This window comes from Giraffa tippelskirchi, chromosome 3 (assembly GCF_054371585.1).
Source record: "Giraffa tippelskirchi isolate mGirTip1 chromosome 3, T2T-mGirTip1v1.2.pri, whole genome shotgun sequence".
NCBI lineage: Eukaryota > Metazoa > Chordata > Mammalia > Artiodactyla > Giraffidae > Giraffa > Giraffa tippelskirchi.
The window spans coordinates 154354916-154374179 of record NC_137277.1 but is presented as its reverse complement, the minus strand read 5'-3'; the positions used below and the strand labels follow the sequence as shown (position 1 = coordinate 154374179).

The window sequence follows — 19264 nt, the reverse complement described above, 5'->3', positions numbered from 1 at the left end:
GAGTTTTGCCAAGAGAACGCACTGGTTAGCAAACACCCTCTTCCAACAACACAAGAGAAGACTCTACACATGGACATCACCAGATGGCCAACACCAAAATCAGATTGATTATATTCTTTGCAGCCAAAGATGGAGAAGCTCTATACAGTCAGCAAAAACAAGACCGGGAGCTGACTGTGGCTCAGATCATGAACTCCTTACTGACAAATTCAACTTAAATTGAAGAAAGTAGGGAAAACCACTAGACCATTCAGGTATGACCTAAATCAAATCCTTTATGATTATACAGTGGAAGTGAGAAATAGATTTAAGGAACTAGATCTGATAGACAGAGTGCCTGATGAACTATGGATGGAGGTCCATGACACTGTACAGGATTCAGGGAGCAAGACCATCCCCAAGAAAAAGAAATGCAAAAAAGCAAAATGGCGGTCTGAGGAGGCCTTACAAATAGCTGTGAAAAGAAGAGAAGTGAAAAACAAAGGAGAAAAGGAAAGATATACCCATTGAATGCAGAGTTCCAAAGAATAGCAAGGAGAGATAAGAAAGCCTTCCTCAGCTATCAGTGCAAAGTAATAGAGGAAAACAACAGAATAGGAAAGACTAGAGATCTCTTCAAGAAAATTAGAGATACCAAGGGAACACTTCATGCAAAGATGGGCTCAATAAAGGACAGAAATGGTACAGACCTAACAGAAGCAGAAAATATTAAGAAGAGGTGGCAAGAATACACAGAAGAACTGTACAAAAAAGATCTTCATGACCCAGATAATCACGATGGTATGATCACTCACCTAGAGCCAGACATGCTGTAATCTGAAATCAAGTGGGCCTTAGGAAGCATCACTATGGACAAAGCTAGTGGAGGTGATGGAATTCCAGTTGAGCTATTTCAAAACCTAAAAGATAATGCTGTGAAAGTGCTGCACTGAATATGCCAGCAAATATGGAAAACTCATCAGTGCCCATGGGACTGGAAAAGGTCAGTTTTCATTCCAATCCCAAAGAAAGGCAATGCCAAAGAACGCTCAAACTACCACACAATTGCACTCATGTCACACGCCAGTAAAGTAATGCTCAAAATTCTCCAAGCCAGGCTTCAGCAATACATGAACCGTGAACTTCTAGATGTTCAAGCTGGTCTTAGAAAAGGCAGAGGAACCAGAGATCAAATTGCCAACATCCGCTGGATCATCGAAAAAGCAAGAGAGTTCCAGAAAAACATCTATTTCTGTTTTATTGGCTATGCCAAAGCCTTTGACTGTGTGGATCACAATAAACTGTGGAAAATTCTGAAAGAGATGGAAATACCAGACCACCTGACCTGCCTCTTGAGAAACCTGTATGCCGGTCAGGAAGCAACGGTTAGAACTGGACATGGAACAACAGACTGGTTCCAAATAGGAAAAGGAGTATGTCAAGGATGTATATTGTCACCTTGCTTATTTAACTTATATGCAGAGTACATCATGAGAAATGCTGGGCTGGGTGAAACACAGGCTGGAATCAAGATTGCCAGGAGAAATATCAATAACCTCAGATATGCAGATGACACCACCCTTATGGCAGAAAGTGAAGAAGAACTAAAGAGCCTCTTGATGAAAGTGAAGGAGAGAGTGAAAAAGTTGGCTTAAAGCTCAACATTCAGAAAACTAAGATCATGGCATCCGGTCCCATCACTTCATGGCAAATAGATGGGAAAACAGTGAAAACAGTGGCTGACTTTATTTTTTGGGCTCCAAAATCACTGCAGATGGTGACTGCAGCCATGAAATTACAAGACACTTGCTCCTTGGAAGGAAAGTTATGACCAACCTATATAGCATATTAAAAAGCAGAGACATTACTTTGCCAACAAAGGTCCCTCTAGTCAAGGCTTTGGTTTTTCCAGTGGTCATGTATGGATGTGAGAGTTGGACTATAAAGAAAGCTGAGCGCTGAAGAATTGATGCTTTTGAACTGTGGTGTTGGAGAAGACTCTTGAGAGTCCCTTGGACTGCAAGGAGATCCAACCAGTCCATCCTAAAGGAGATCAGCCCTGGGTGTTCATTGGAAGGACTGATGTTGAAGCTGAATCTCCAATACTTTGGCCACTTGATGCGAAGAGCTGACTCATTTGAAAAGACCCTGATGCTGGGGAAGATTGAGGGCAGGAAGAGAAGGGGACTACAGATGATGAGATGGTTGGATGGCATCACTGACTCAATGGACATGAGTTTGAGTAAACTCCAGGAGTTGGTGATGGACAGGGAGGCCTGGCATGCTGTGTTCCATGGGGTCGCGAAGAGTTGGACACGACTGAGCGACTAAACTGAAGCTCTTGTTGGCAACATCATTTGCAAATGTTTTCTCCCAGTATATAGGTTGTCTTTTTGTTTTATTTGTGGGTTTTTTTTTTCTTCTGTGCAAAAGCTTATAAGTTTGATTAGGTCCCATTTGTTTATTTTTGCTTTTATTTCTGTTACCTTGAGAGACTAACCTAAGAAAACACTGATACAATTTATGTCAGAGAACGTTTTGCCTGTATTCTCTTCTAGGAGTAGCAAGTCATATTTAAGTCTTTAGCCAATTTTGAGTTTATTTTTCTATATGGTGTGAGGATGTGTTCAAATTTAATTTGCATGCAGCTGTTCAACTTTCCCAGCTCTACTTGCTAAAGGGGCTGTCTTTTTCCCATTTTATATTCTTGCTTTCTTTGTCAAGATTTATTGACCATAGGTGTGTGGGTTTACTTCTGGGCTCTCTATTCTGTTCCATTGATCCATATGTCTGTTTTTGTGCCAGTACCACACTGTTTTGATTACTGTAGCTTTGTAGTATTGTCTAAAGTCTGGTAAAGTTATGCCTCCTGCTTTGTTCTTTTTCTTCAGGATTGCTTTGTCAAATCTGGGCTTTTTATGGTTCTGTATAGATAATTTTTGGATTATCTGTTCTGATTCTTTGAAAAATGTCATGAGTAATTTGATAGGGATCATATTAAATCTGTAGATTCCTTTGGGTAGTATTGCCATTTTAACAATATTAATTCTTCCAATCCAAGAGCGTGGGATATCTTTCTATTTCTTTGAATCATCTTCAGTTTCCTTTATTAATGTTTTGTTGTCCTCAGTATATAAGAATACTGGAGTGGACAGCTGTTCCCTTCTCCAGGGGATCTTCCCAACCTAGGGATTGAACCCAGGTCTCCCACATTGCAGGCAGATTCTTTACTGTCTGAGCCACCAGGGAAGGGCCAGTAGATTTCGGGATTATGAGTTCTGGTTCTGTGAAAAATTTCACAGGTAATTTGATAAGGATCACATTAAATCTGTAGATTACTTGGGGTAGTATAGCCATTTTAACAATATTAATTCTTCCAATCCAAGAGCATGGGATATCTTTCTATTTCTTTGTATCATCTTCAATTTCCTTTATTAATGTTTTGTAGTTCTCAGTATACAAGTCTTTCACCTCCTTGGAGGGGTTTATTCCTAAGTATTTTATTTTACTGTTTTGATGAGGTTTTTACATTCTCTTTCTGATATTTCATTGTTAGTGTGTAAAGAAATTGCAGAATACATTATTTATATTTCTTATAGTCTTTTACTTTTGTATTATCAGCTACTACTATTTGTTCACCTTGACCTTGTAATATCTCTTTAAGTACAATTTACGGCTCTCAGATCTTATTTTTATGTAGAATTCTCATTTTAATTATGATTCATTTGAAAGTATCCAGCTATTTCCAGCTATTTCCAAATTAAATTCAATCGTCATTTTTTTCTTATATCAAAATCATCATGTATATGCATGTGCCTCAGTAAGAGAGAAATAAAGGCAGATTTTATCTTGTTAGTATAGGAACTGCTAAAGTCTTTGCTACTAAGTCGCTTCAGTCGTGTCCGACTCTGTGAGACCCCATAGACGGCAGCCCACCAGGCTCTGCCGTCCCTGGGATTCTCCAGGCAAGAATACTGGAGTGGGCTGCCGTTTCCTTCTCCAGTGCATAAAAGAGAAAAGTGAAAGTGAAGTCGCTCAGTCGTCCGACTCTTAGAGACCCCATGGACTGTAGCCTACCAGGTTCCTCCATCCATGGGATTTTCCAGGCAAGAGTACTGGAGTGGGGTGCCATTGCCTTCTCCAAAGTCTTTGAAGCCTGTGCATTATTAGTTAAGTGAGGGGGGTGCTCTGATGAACCATCAGCTCCAAACTCATGAATGTTTGAGGGAAGGGGACTGTGGGAGGCAGGCAGACTCAAGACATTGGGGCCTCGTGGAGACAAGTGTCAGTTGAAGAGCACATGTCTCAGCAGGAGCCAGCAGCCTCTACTCACAGCCAGGATCATCATCATGTTGGAATCCAGGCCTAGTTTTGCCAGATCTAATGATTTTTCAAAAGAAGCCAAAAATCTGAATTTTTATGTAACCCCCTCCCAGTTATTAAATTGGCTCATTTTTTAAACACTAAGAGATTTAAAAAAACATCTTCAGGCTAAATATAGCCCTCAGACTGCCAAATTGCAACTTCTGTAATTATGATACTTAGCAGCAGCAAGAGAAACCTATTTTTCCACATTTGTTACTTGTTCTTAGGTGAGCTGGTGAAAAAAACTATTCTAAACTCATTAGGAAACAGATATAATTGAATATATAACATAACATAAAATTCTACATCAGTAGTTACCCTGTATGTTTTCAGTCTGTTTTGGGAAATCCGCCACACTCCTCATACACTACACGTAACTGTTAGTCTCTGAAAGTAGGCTTCCCCGTGTGTTGGTTCTCTATCTGCTACAACACACTACAGAAAAAGAGCAATACAAAAGAAGTCTCAACATCTTCATTTTTCAACCCCAGTGGTTTAAGCCAGAGAGTTCTTTTGGAGCGAAAATACTATGTCTTTTCTTTCTCAGAGTTGCTGAGAAATTATAATTAGAGGTTTTCCTGTTGTGTAAAGGAAAGGAATTCCAGTCCTGCATCTACAAGACTTTTTGTTCTCAACAAATTTGTTTCCTTCCCTGTTCTGTTTCTCTTTCTGCAGGTAATAGAGGGAAAACTGGCTCCATTCTTGGGCAAGGTCATTAAATTTGCCACCTCCCACGTGTACAGCTGCAGTCTTTGTAGCCAGAAGGGGTTCATCTGTGAAATCTGTAACAATGGAGAGATCCTCTACCCTTTTGAGGATATTTCAACAAGCAGGTACAGAATCTCTTGTCTTATAACAGTATACCTGAATATGTCACATGCAGTGTTATTGGGCCAGATTGGGCCAACTTTTAGTCAAGTACTGTGTCTCTGTCTCTGCCTCTGCATCAGATTTCCCATTTTCCTGGAGAATATTTTTTACCCTTTGGTTTCCTACATTTATTTCCAACTCACCTTGCTACCTTTATACAGAATGATATAACAAAGTTTCAAAAAAAAACATAGTCTAGATCTGCCTTATTTGGTAACAAAGAGTATTCAGCTTCATTTTTTAGAATAAAGATGGGGGTGAAAGAATTCTCACAACCATCCCAGGGTCAAGTGATTGGCTATGAAAATTGTAGTCTCAGAGGAAGACCCAGACTGGATGGATGACTAGGAAGAAAACCAGAGGACACTGGTGAACAGCTGTCTAGCTCACCACATTCTCTTCTCTATAGATGCACTACAGTCTAGTGATGAAAGTTTTAGGATCTAAAGGAGAGAAAAGTGGGAGTCCATGTGGGATTATTTTTCTAACCAAAGTAATATTTGGGTATCATCACTTCCATTGATTGATGGATGATTTTTTTCCCCCAACTTAAGAGCAGGGTTTTTCCTGTTGCCTGATTCTTGAGTCATAAAATGACACATATCACTTTTCCTTTTATTCCAAAAGTGTAATAGGAATATACATTGTTTGTGCATCAGTGCATTGGCTTCTCGGGGCATGAATGTCCTGGCTCATTTCCCACCCTGCTGGGCTCACTTACTCTGTGGTTCAGAATAGAAGGTGAGGCATGTAGCCAGGGAGAGTTGATGCATGTGTGGTAGAGCTAAGATATTAAGAGTCCACTCAGCCCTTCTGGCCTCTTCTTAAACCCAAAGACTATTTGTAAACGTCTAGATCCCACACACGGAAAGACAGACACATAAACATAAGAGTCCCTACACACACACACACACAGTCCTGCCTCCAGTGTCCTGAGTACTGTTATTTAGCTCAGAGCCTAAAGATTATATACTTCTTAAAAATGTATACCACACAAAAACTTGTACACAAATTTTCATAGCAACAGTATCCATAGTAACCAAAAATTAGAAACAATAGAAATGCCTATCAGCTAATGACTAGATAAACAAAATGTGATATATCCACATAGTGAAATATTATTCCATCTAAAGAGGAATAATGCTGCAGAGTGGATGAACCTTGAAGCCATTATGCTAAGTGCAAGAAGCCAAACACAAAAGGCCACATATGTTCTATTTATATGAAATGTACCCAAAAGACAAATCCATAGAGACAGAAAGTAGAAGGGGGAAGGGGGAAGAGAATAACTACTAATGAGCATGGATTTATTGGCGGGGGGGGTGATACAAATGTTCTAGAATTGGATAGTGGTGATGGTTATATAGTCTTGTGAATATACTAAAAAGCAGTGAATTTTATGCTTTAAAAGAGTGAGTTTTATGTGTATCATACTGCAATAAAAAATGTTTAATAAAAAAGTAAAAATTAAATTAAAAAAATACTTCCAACTGAATATGCCATATATTCTGGGCCATAAAAGAAGTCTCTATAAATTTAAAAGATTGAAACTATACCAGATGTATTCTCTGAAACATGGAAGTAAGATCTCCAATAGAAAAAAGATTTGAGAAACCCCAAAGTATTTGGAAATTAAATAATATGCTCTAAAAAACCCATTGTCAAAGAAGAAATCTACCACAAGAGAAATTAAAAAAAAAATTTTAAAGAGCATTAAGTTCACCATTTTAATGTATCAATTTTTAAAATAATTTTTGTAAGTCTTTATTGAATTTGTTACAATATTGCTTCTGTTCTATGTTTTGGAGTTTTTGGCTGTGAGGCATGTAGAATCTTAGCTCCCAACCAGGGATTGAACCTGAAACCTCTGCATTGGAAGGTGAAGTCTTAAACACTGCCAGGGACATCCCTAAAATATTTTTAAATGAATGAAAATGAAATACAAAATATCAAAATGTATGGAATGCAGCTTAAGTAGTTCTTTGAGTGGAATTTATAGCTACAAACACCTATATCAGAAAAGAGGAAAAAAGATCTCAAAGTAATAACCTAAAATTCCACTTTAAGAAACTTATGAAAAGCAAAGTAAATCCAAAGCAAGCAGGAGGAAAGAAAGAATTAAGATTAGAGAAGATATCAATGAAATAAAAAACAATAAGTCAATGAAACCACAAATTGGTTCTTTGAAAAGATTAACAAACTTGATAGCCCTTTAGGTAGGCCGACGAAAAAATTAAGAGAGAAGATACAGACTACCAGTATCAGGAAAGAAAAAGGGTATAGCAATTAAAAGAATTTTTAAGAGGCAGTATAAACAACTTCATGCCAAAAAGTTAGACAACTTAGATTAAATGAATAAATTTCTAGAAAGACAAAGTACCAAAACTGACTCAAGAAGAAATAGAAATATGAATAGACCTTCAACAAGAAATTGAAATAGTAATTTTTAAATCTTCCCAAGAAGAAGTCAAATGGCTTCACTGGTGAATTTTGTTGAATATTTGAAGAAATAATACCTATTCTTTACACCATGATAAAGAGGGGCATTATATAACGATAACTGGGTCAGTTCTTCAGGAAAAAAAATAACAATCTTTAATGTGTATGAACAGAGAGTCAAAAATGCATGAGGCAAAAACCAACAACTGCATGGAGAAACAGATGAATCCACAATTATATTTAAGTATATCCATTATTATAGTTGGGCGTCCCTGGTGTGTCAGATCATAAAGAATCTGTCTGCAATGCGGGAGACCCTGGGTCAGGAAGATAGCCTGGAGAAGGGAATGGCAACCCACTCCAGTATTCTTGCCTGGGAAATCCCATGGACAGAGGAGCCTGGTGGGCTGCAGTCCATGGGGAAACAAAGAGTCAGACACAACTGAGCAACTAATAATTATTAAAACTAGAGACTTCAGCATCCCTTTGTCAGTAACTGACAGATCCCATAGGCAGAAAATCAGTGAATATATAGTTAAATTGAAAAGCACTATCAACCAACTGAATCTAATGGACATCCATGTCAATTCATGTGGTCCATCCCAAAACAGAATATACATTCTTCTCAAGCTCACATGGAATATTTACTAAGAGAAAGACCACATTCTGGGCCATAAAACACATCTGGACAAATTTTAAAGAATAGAATTTATGCGAAGTATGGTCTCAGACCATAATGAAATTAAACTACAATCAATAATAGAAAGATACCTTCAAAATACCCAAATATTTGAAAATTAACAATATACCTTTAAATAACATGAGTTTATAACTTACGATCACTTAAAAATCTACACATGGGTATTTATAGCAGCTTTATTCCTAATTGCCCCAAATTGGAAACATCCAGGTTGTCCTTTACTAAGTGGATGGATAAAGAAACTGTGGTATATCCATATAGTGCAATATTATTCAGGGATAAAAGAAATGAGCTATTATACCACAAAAGGACATGGAGGAAACTTAAATGCATATTATTGAGTGAAAGAAGACAATCTGAAAAAGTTACTTACTATATGATTCCAAGTATGTGACATTCTGAAAAAGGCAAAACTATACAGACAGTAAGAAAATCAATGATTACCAGGGTCTTGAGAGGGGGTAGGGAGGAATGAATAGATGAAGCACAGGAGATTTGGGGGCAATGAGATTGTTCTATATGATTCTGTAGTAGTGCATACATGGCATTATACATTTGTCAAAACTCATAGAACCGTACAACACAGAATAACTCTTTATTTTAAACTGTGGACTTCAGTTAATAATATACCAATATTGGTTCATTAGTTGTAACAAACTACTACACTAATGCAAGATGTTGATAATCGGGAAAACTGGAAGTCAGTCATAATATGGGAACTCTGTATTACCTACTCAGTTTTCCTGTAAATCTAAAACTGTCCTTAAAAATGTTGTTGTCGTTTAGTTGCTAAGTTGTGTCCAACTCTTTGGGACCTTGTGTACTATAGCCTGCCAGGTTCCTCTGTCCATGGGATTTCCTAGGCAAACACCAGAGTGTGTTGCCATTTCCTTCTCTAGGATATCTTCCCCACCCAGGAATCAAACCCACATCTCCTGTGTTAGCAGGTGGATTCTTTACTGGGGAGCCACCAGGGAAGCCCCATCCTAAAAAATAAAACCTGTTAAAACAGTTCATTCAGCAGAACATTTGGCTCAAAAATCAAAGCTGAAAAGTTTTAATAAACTTTATTAGAATAACTTTAGATTTACATAAAAATCACAAAGATAGTACAGAAAATTCCTTTATATTCCATACCCAGTTTTCACTATTAACATCTTACATTAGTATGGTACATTTGTTACAATTCATGAACCACTATTGATATACAATTATTAGCTAAAATCCATAGTTTTTTTTTTTCTGATTTCGTTAGTTTCTACCTAGTCATCTTTTCTGTTCCAGAATGTCACATTACATTTAATTGCTTCATCATTCTCTGCTCCGTGGTGGTACTAATCTTTCAGACTTTGTTTTCATGGCCTTGACAGTTTTGCAGGTACTGGTCAGGTATTTTGTACAGTCCTTTTATTGGGACATACTTGTTGTCCTTCTTATGATTATACCATGGTTCTATGGGTTTGGGAGGAAGAACAAAGAGATAGTGTCATTTTCATCATGATATCATATCATGGGTACATACTATGAATGTGACTGATCACTGTAGTCTTTGTGTCTCCACTTCAAAGTTACTCATCCCCTCATCCACTCCCATCTCCTTTTTATACTTTCCTTCTGGAAGTCAGTATGTTCTACCCACACTTAAGCAGTGGAGACTTGTATGAGTGGAATATGTACAAAGTCATTTGGAATTCTTCTGCCTAAGAGATTTGTTTCTTCTTTCCCATTTATTTTTTCAGTTATTTATTCATATCAGTATGAACTCATGCATGTTTATTTTATGTGTGTATGTTAGTCCCTCAGTCGTGTCTGACTCTTTGTAACCCCATGGACTGTAGCCCACCAGGCTTTTCTGTTCATGGAATTCTCCAGGCAAGAATACTAGAGTAGGTTGCCATTTCCTTCTCCAGGGGATCAAACCTGAGTCTCTGCATTGCAGGCAGATTCTTTACCATCTGAGCCACCAGGGAGCCCAAAATAAATAAAATAAATAAAAAGTATTTATTTTGTACTTTGGGTTATAATCCAATACCACTTGTTTGTGTTACTCAAACCATTCTAGTTTTAGCCAACTTTCTTGCACTGCCCAATGCTCCCAGCTCATCGTATATAATTCCTGCCCTAATTGTAGAAGCAGCCATTTCTCCAGGAGGCCCTGGTTCCTTTTTAATAGAGAATATTAGAAACCAAACTCAGGGTGCTGGGGTGCACACACGTTTAAAGCCCTCAGTCTCGGTACTTGTCTCTTGCAGGGCAGAGGTGCTTCTCTCTCACTGCACATCTGAATCTCCTGTGAGATCTGGCTTCTTTAAATCCCCAGAATTGGTATCTTCAAAGACTCCCCATGTGATTCTGAGTCACATGCAGGAGAAAGAACCCCTCCTCTAAGATACCTGTGGTCATGATCCAAGATACTGGATTCTCACAACCAAAATGACCACATTAGCACAGCCGTGGGCTCATAAGACCTTTACCCTGTAGGAAGGAATACAGTCGGAATCCTCCATTTCTCCCTTAGTCAGATTCAGTTCCCTTTATTTGCTTGCACAGATGTCTGAGTCTGAAGGAGCCCTGAGCCTTCCTGGAATTCCAAGTTCATAATACTTTCCAGGAACCTGCCGAGCTTTCTCATGGTGTTCAATTTCCACTTAAACGCTGGGAGTGGATTATACACATCAATGGAAAAGGACAAACAGAAACCCTAATAAAAGATTTACTGAAGGAAAACTGTAATCAGAAATAAAGTTGCAGACTTAAAACATATCTATAAAGATGTACTAAGTAAAGGTGGCGCTAGTGGTAAAGAATCCACCTGCCAATGCAAGAGGCACAAGAGACCTGGGTTCAATCTCTGGGTCAGGAAGATCCTCTGGAGAAGGCAATGGCACCCCACTCCAGTACTCTTGCCTGGAAAATCCCATGGACAGGGGAGCCTGGTAGGCTGCAGTCCATGGGGTCACGAAGAGTCGGACACGACTGAGCAGCTTCGCTTTCACTTTTCACTTTCATGCACTGGAGAAGGAAATGGCAGCCCACTCCAGTGTTCTTGCCTGGAGAATCCCAGGGACAAGGAGCCTGGTGGGCTGCCGTCTATGGGGTCGCACAGAGTCGGACACGACTGAAGCGACTTAGCAGCAGCAGCAGCAGCAGAGCACATACACATAACATAAATAAAAATAAATTTGAAGAGTGGGATAAATTTTTTAATCTATGTGTAACTGAAATCTTTACAGATGAAGTGATGATAAATCAGATTTGCTTCAAAATAATCTGATGGTGGGAGGGAGAGGATAAATATAGATGAAAGAGATAATCATTGAAGCTAGGTGATAGGTATACTGGGGTTTATTATACTGTCCTCTCTACTTTCTGAATATGTTTGACATTTTCCATAGTAAAATATGTTTTAAAAATCTATATGTGAAAATCCTAGAAATTTAGCTTTAGTGAAGTTGTTACCACATACATATCTAAACCATCTTGCTAAATTCAGCACCCCTGTGCCCTCAGAACTATATTTAATATCCTTTCAGACCCAACTATCATGTGAACAACATAATTGCAGTTCAGTAAAGAACATTCCACAAGCATTAGAACTATTCATTCCTTCAATAAATGATTCACTGAGCATATTATGTTTGTGCACTGGGCTGGGTTCTGGAGACACACAGTGAACCCGGCATGCTCCTTGCTCACAAATAGTTGACAGTCTCCAGTAAGAGACAGACAAGCCACCAGGCAGTTGTGTTCACAGTGGGAGGAGCCACAGTAGAGGGGGTCGACCTGGAGTTCCACTAAGGGGAATGACATGCATCGTGGGTCGAAAGATGTTCCACAATTTCTAAACAGAGGAGAAAACTCCATGTTGAGCTCTAAAGCATTGATTCATGCACTTCAGTATCAGCATATACCCAGTTCTACCAGCTTATTTGATTATGGCCACATATCACCTGGACTTCCCAGGTGGCTCAGTGGTAAAGAATCTGCCTGCCAATCCAGGAGACGTGGGTTCGATCCCTGGATCAGGAAGATCTCCTTGAAAAGAAAATGGCAACCCATTCCAGTATTCTTGCCTGGAAAATTCCATGGACAGAGGAGCATGGCGGGCTACAGTCTATGGGGTCACAAAAGAGTTGGACATGACTTGGTGATTAAACAACAACATTATCAAACATTGGTCAACTCTTAAGACTTTCTTTTCCTTGTTAAATGAATTGTTCTGCAGAAGGAAACTTCACAAATGTGTAATTTAGAAATAAAACCCTAGTATTAATTTTTAGAACAGCATCTCTGGCTGACATAGCAACTATTCTGGGCTTGTAGGGGAATGGGACTAATACTTACCAGTGCCAGCAGTTTTCATATCTCATCATTTAATTCTTCTACCAGTCCTCTGAGGAAGTATTGTTACTTCCATTTTTATAATGAGGAAACCTAGTTTCAGAGGAGGCAATTAACTTTGCCCAAGAGATAAAGCCAAAAGGTGAAGCCAGATATATATGCCTCTAAAATCCGTGCTTTTTTCATTGTACATCACTGTTTTTTCTGTACCTATAGTCTTCAAACTGTTTTTGCAGCATACCCCCTAAAAGAAATTTGAAAATCATAGGTACTTGTTATTAAAGAAACCTCCCCGCAAAACTGTTCTTTACAGTTTTCCCTTTACTTGCCAACCCGGATTTTTTTTATGCTTGGAGCAGTGAGCTGGAGTTAGATTGGGCTGGGTGAAAGCTCTGCCTTTGCTTTGTGAAGTGGCCAAAGGGCTATCCTGAGGGGGCGGGGGAGCTGGGAAAGGGAACCACAGCCAGGCTTCCCCCTCTGTGCAGCTGGGGCAGGCCATGTTCGGCCGGGGGTACCTGTGGAATGAGGGCCTGCCTTTATCAGGTTTAGGAAGGCACATCCCAGATTAAATACACACCTCTCTCCTTTAAATAGGAAAACACTGAAATCCAGGTTGCAAGATTTTGAATACGGTAGGAAGATCCAGAATCAGAAAACCGCTTTACTTGAGCCTAATCCAGCATTTACCCCTGTAGAGGACTGAAAAGAGAGCTCAGCTCTAGGAGAGAGGGACATTCTGTGAAAACAATGGTCCAGGTCTACATCCCGAGGAAGGAGGAATGACAGAACACAGCCTTCTTGATGGAGAGTAAGAAATAAGGGCTCTGACTTCTCAGAAAGACAAATCAGAAGATTAGACTGGTAACAGCCCTAAGATGTAAGGGAAAGCAATCAGTGTAAAAGCAAAAAAGTCACATAAACCCACAGAATGACCTAGAACTTAGGTTGTTTTTTTTTTTTTAAATACTAAAATTACCTTCTCTCCAGCTTTCTTTCCAACATCTCCGCATATCACTGATCTTTTGTTACTAAGGACAGAATGCTGCTAAGGAGGCCATCCTGCTTCACAAATGTCTATGAAGGTGCCAGTCCTCAATCTTGAAATGTTTCCACATCACAAGGACATAAATGCTTCCTCTTAGATAACACTCTGCATACGTTTTAACATAAGAGTTACAAAATATACTCGCTCTCATAAATCAGTTCCATCCTTTCAATCTTATCCATTCAGCCACATTGAAATTTTCATGTCACAGACAAGCCATCCCCACAGGTTTTCCAGTATGGAAAACATTGCACTTTAAGATTTAATGACCCCATTCCCATTTGGGGCTGTATTTAGATACAGCGTGGGCTTCCCTGGTGGCTTAGATGGTAAAGAATCTGCCTGCGGTGCAGGAAAAGAAGGAAAGTGAAGTTGCTCAGTCAGGTCCGACTCTGTGACCCCATGGACTATAGTCTGCCAGGCTCCTCCATCCATGGAATTTTTCAGGCAAGAGTACTGGAATAGGTTGCCATTTCCTTCTCCAGAGGATCTCCCTGACCCAGGGATCAAACCCAGGTCTCCCACATTGCAGGCAGACTCTTTACTATCTGAGCTACAAGGGAAGCTCTGGTTCAGTCCCTGGGTTGGGAAGATTTGCTGGAGAAGGAAATAGCTACCCACTCCAGTATTCCTGCCTGGAGAATTCCATGCACAGAGGAGCCTGACAGGCTACAGTCCATAGGGTGGCTCAGTTGGATACAACTAAGCAATTAACATTTTGATTTTCACTTTCACTTTTGATGTAGAGTACTATAAGAAGATTATACATTAATACATGAATTTGGTTTCCCTGGTAGCTCAGTCAGTAAAGAATCTGCCTGCAGTGCAGAAGACCCGGGTTCGATTCCTGGATCAGGAAGATCCCCTGGAGAAGGAAATGGCAACCCACTCCAGCACTCTTGCCTAGAGAATCCCATGGACAGAGGAGCCTGGCGGGCTACAGTCCACAATGTTGCAATAGTCGGGTATGACTTAGTGACTAAACCACCACATGAATTTGATGGGTTTCATATAGTAAGCATCCCATAATTATTTACTGTTTGGTTCAACTCTCCCAAGTATGTTATGTGTGTTCATTAAGAACACTGACAGCTTTTTTAAAAAAGTGATCAGTTCAGTTCAGTTCAGTCACTCAGTCGTGTCTGACTCTTCGTGATCCCATGGAGTGCAGCATGCCAGGCCTCCCTGTCCATCAACAACTCCCAGAGTTTACTCGAACTCATGTCCATTGAGTCGGTGATGCCATCCAGCCTTCTCATCCTCTGTCATCCCCTTCTCCTCCTGCCTTCAATCTTTCCCAGCATCAGGGTCTTTTCAGATGAGTCAGTTCTTCACATGAGGTGGCCAAAGTATTGGAGTTTCAGCTTCAACATCAGTCCTTCCAATGAACACTCAGGACTGATCTCCTTTAGGATGGACTGGTTGGATCTCCTTGCAGTCCAAGGGACTCTCAAGGGTCTTCTCCAACACCACAGTTCAAAAGCATCAATTCTTCGACGCTCAGCTTTCTTTATAGTCCAACTCTCACATCCATACATGACTACTAGAAAAACCATAGCTTTGACTAGACAGACCTTTGTTGGCAAAGTAATGTCTCTGCTTTTTAATATGCTGTCTAGGTTGGTCATAACTTTTCTTCCAAGGAGCAAGCATCTTTTAATTTCATGGCTGCAGTCACCATCTGCAGTGATTAGTTAAGAGAATTTATAATACTGGCACTAAGTGAAAAAAGTCAGACAGGGAAAGACAGATATTGTATGATATCACCTATAATGTGGGATCTAAAAAAGCAAACTCATAGATAGAACAGATTAGCAGTTGCCAGAGGTGGGGGGTATGGAGTGGGCGAAATAGTTAAGGGAGTCAAAGGTACAGATTTCCGTTTATAAGATGAATACTGTATAACATGGTTGTGGCAGCAGCAGCAGGCTTAGTCGCTACATCATGTCTGACTCTCTGCGACCCTGTGGACTATAGCCCACCAGGCTCCTCTGTCCTTGGAATTTCGCAGTCAAGAATACTGGAGTAGGTTGCCATTTCCTCCTCTAGATCTCCCAATCCAAAGGTTGAATTGGAGATAGCAATACTATATCATATATTTGAAAGTTGCTAAGAGAATATATCTTAAAAGTTCTCAGCACAAGAAAAAAAAAATTTGTGACTATGTGAGGTGATGGAGTTAGCTAAACTTATTGTGGTGATCATTTTGCAACATGTACCTATATCAAATTATCATGTTGCATGCCTAAAACTAATGCAATATTATATGTTAACTATATCTCAATAAACCTGGAAAAAAATACTTATGAAGCTAGAGGAGCATTGGGCTTCCCTGGTTGCCCAGTCAATAAAGAATCTGCCTGCAATGCAGGAGACCCAGGTTCAATCCCTGGGTTAGGAAGATCCTCTGGAGAAAGGAATGGCTACTCACTCCAGTATTCTTGCCTGGAGAATCCCATGGACAGAGGAGCGTGGCGAGCTACAGTCCATGGGGTTGCAAAGAGTCAGACATGACTGAACGACTAACACTCAGAGGAGCATGGTTTAAGTCAGAAGTAACACTACCGCTTTCTACAAAAGGTTGAAGCAGCTGATCTATCATTTCAAGTATTTCTCTGGCGGGAGTGTTGGCCTAGGGAGAGTGATGACATGCCCTTGTCCTGGGAAGGCATCCCCGACCATGTGTTCTTCCTGTGTTAGGGCATCTGCGGCTCACTGGTTGTTCTTCTAAAAGGGTTATATGTTTTATTGTAGCACTAGGGACTTGGAGAAGCAGACTGAGTGTTAGCTAGTAGTTACCCACTTCCTACTCTCCTTCAAGAAACTACGATTGCACCCAGGACCCTGAACTTACACCAACCTTACCGGTTGAGTTAACATACTCTGATACCACATCCAGTCTGCACACACTCCCAGAACATTCCCTACATTTGTCTATTGAGAACAAACACTGGCCGCATGAAACAGCCCATAGTAAGTAAGTTTCTAAGAGGTCTTATCCTCTTCTTCACTTTTAAAATCTATTTTGTCAGGTTGTGCTGTGTTTAGTCACTCAGTCGTGTCCGACTCTTTGCGACCCCATGGACTGTAGCCTGCCAGGCTCCTCTGTCCATGGGGATTCTCCAGGCAAGAATACTAGAGTGGGTTGCCATGACCTCCTCCAGGGGTCTTCCCAACCCAGGGATCGAACCCAGGTCTCCCACATTGCAGACAGATTCTTTGCTGTTTGAGCCACCAGGCAAGCCCTTTGTCAGGTTAGCTTACAGAAGAAAAAAAAAAAGTCTCCTAAAGAATTCAGTTCAAGCCCCATCACTTTCATCCATTTTGGCCAAACTCCAGAAATGTCTAGCTTGTACCAAAGAGCACGGGGGCTCCTCCCAACACCTTGACCTCTGGAATTGGCCTTTGTCATTTTGCATCTCATTGCAATTCACATCATCCTGCCCCTGAGGACCCGAACTTGTTGGGGCATGGACTTTGTTCTTTGTCTTGGCACCCTCTGCCCTTTTGAAGCTTCATAAACACATGAAGTTTCAAGTAACTAACTATAGTCCAACCTTTAAAAGGTTTGTTTAAAAAGAGAGAAAGAAAACTGCTTTGTTATGAAGTATAGAATTACCTCTTCACACAGAAGATGCTGAGATGGCCAATTCTTAGCACAACTTCAACAGTCCATTAAGAGCTGTGTTTCCCACTGCCCTAGTTTTCCTTTGATTTGTTCATGGAAGGTAACTGTGGAGATGGCTTTGCCTAAGTTGCCACTTAATGTGCCTAGAAAAAATTATCAAATTCTGGATCTGTCAGTGACCTTACAAAGGCTCTTCCATCTTTCTGGGCAACCCATTAGAGTTTGTCATTTCATGAAAGAGAGTTTTTCACGTTTGGGCAGGAATCTTTTGGTGGGAGCCAGGGGAGTAGGAGAAAACTCCGCAGGAGGAGGCGAGAGAAGCACCACGCAGAAGCTGGTCTTCCCTTGTAGCTTCCTATTTGCTCAGCCTTTAGTTTCTGTGAGTCCCTGCACAAACAGACCGAATACCTGGATTATACCCTCATCTGGACTCGAATACACATACATTACATACCCTTTTTTCACTAATCAGCCTGACACATTCCTCTGTTGGTAAATGGTTCCAAAACAAACACTGTCGGTGCACCTAATTAGCAGGTTTGTGGGCTGTGCTTACAGTCCTGTTACATCCTGTTCAACAATAGGGAACAACAGCCTTGGCCGAGTCGGGTGTTAGGGAGGGAACAGCTTCCCCCCAATGCATAAACGCTTTTTTAATGATATTTCCTTTTTGTGGCTTTTCTTGGGACGCAGCCACTCAGCAAGTATTGTAATGAGGTGTGGGATTCTCCCAGCAGCTCGAGGGAATTTGGACTCCTCCTTGTAGGTGCCTTTGCTGAGGAACCAGTGGTTTGCATCTGGTTAGTGTTTCTCTCTCTCTCTCTTCTCTCTCTCTCTCTTCTCTCTCTCTCTCTTCTCTCTCTCTCTCTTCTCTCTCTCTCTCTTCTCTCTCTCTCTCTCTCTCTCCCTCTGGTGTTGAAGAAGAGCATATTAAGGAACTTTCTCCATAGTTCTCTATCTCCCCTGCCTATGTTCTAGAATCAAAACTAACAAAGATGGAAGGACCTGTAGAGACCATGTCAACATTTTTAGCGTAGAAACACTGAAGCCCAGAGAGCGTACAGATTTTGTAAGGGGCAGAAGAAGGAGACTGACTTACAAGATGGAATTCTGCTCCACTTAGGCTACATGACTGCCTGCTCTTCAATGTATTCATTGAGTGAGTAAAGGTTCTCCTTGATAAAAACTGGAGCACAATGCTCGTTTTTTTTGGCTTTTAAACTTTGGTCAAAGAGTAACTTGGTAAATAACATTTCACCTTGGCCTGGTGGCTCCTATATTCACACATTGAAATGTTTCGGAACGTCTGCTGATACAGGCAAGACTTTTGTGTAATCCTCAGGGCTGACCTGACCCTTTATGCCATTAAGCCACTTGATAAATACCGTGCATTTGTAAACACAATCCTAGCTGGTGAGGCCGCTATTGTTTTTTGAAGCCATCTGGTCACTTGAATAGATGGCTGTTGTCTCCCCCAGACACATTTCTTACCAAGTTTCTAGTTACGTGTCTGGTTAATATTGTGTTAATCATCTTATCTCTAAGCATTTCAGTTAACCTAATTTTTTGTGGTTTGGAGTGGGGGTAAGTTATTTAACTCCTGTTTTACCTTTCCAACTGTAAAATTGATTGATGTTCATTATAGAAAATGCTTAAAGTACATGAAAATATAATGAAGAGAATTCTCCATACTTATATATGCGTATATATTTTTTAATAAAATTGAGAGTGCATCTAGTCTTTTTATCCCATCATAGTAGAACCATGAAAATAGTTATATTTAACCTATATATTTTCACTAATGGGTAATTTTACAGGGAAAAAAATGTAACTGGCTCTAAAATTGTGAAGATCCATTTAATAAATAGAGGCAGGCTAGTCCTCAGAAAAATCATTG

At 40.2% G+C, this 19264-nt stretch overlaps 1 protein-coding gene across 1 annotated transcript in view; it reads left to right on the top strand.

The window, feature by feature from the left end:
- The window catches only part of PLEKHM3 (pleckstrin homology domain containing M3), a 209319-nt gene that overhangs the window by 173163 nt on the left and 16892 nt on the right, over window positions 1-19264 (top strand). The window contains exon 7 of the mRNA XM_081578174.1: window positions 5020-5177. Within this exon, the coding sequence (XP_081434300.1) occupies window positions 5020-5177 (158 nt within the window). The remainder of the gene's footprint in view (window positions 1-5019; window positions 5178-19264) is intronic.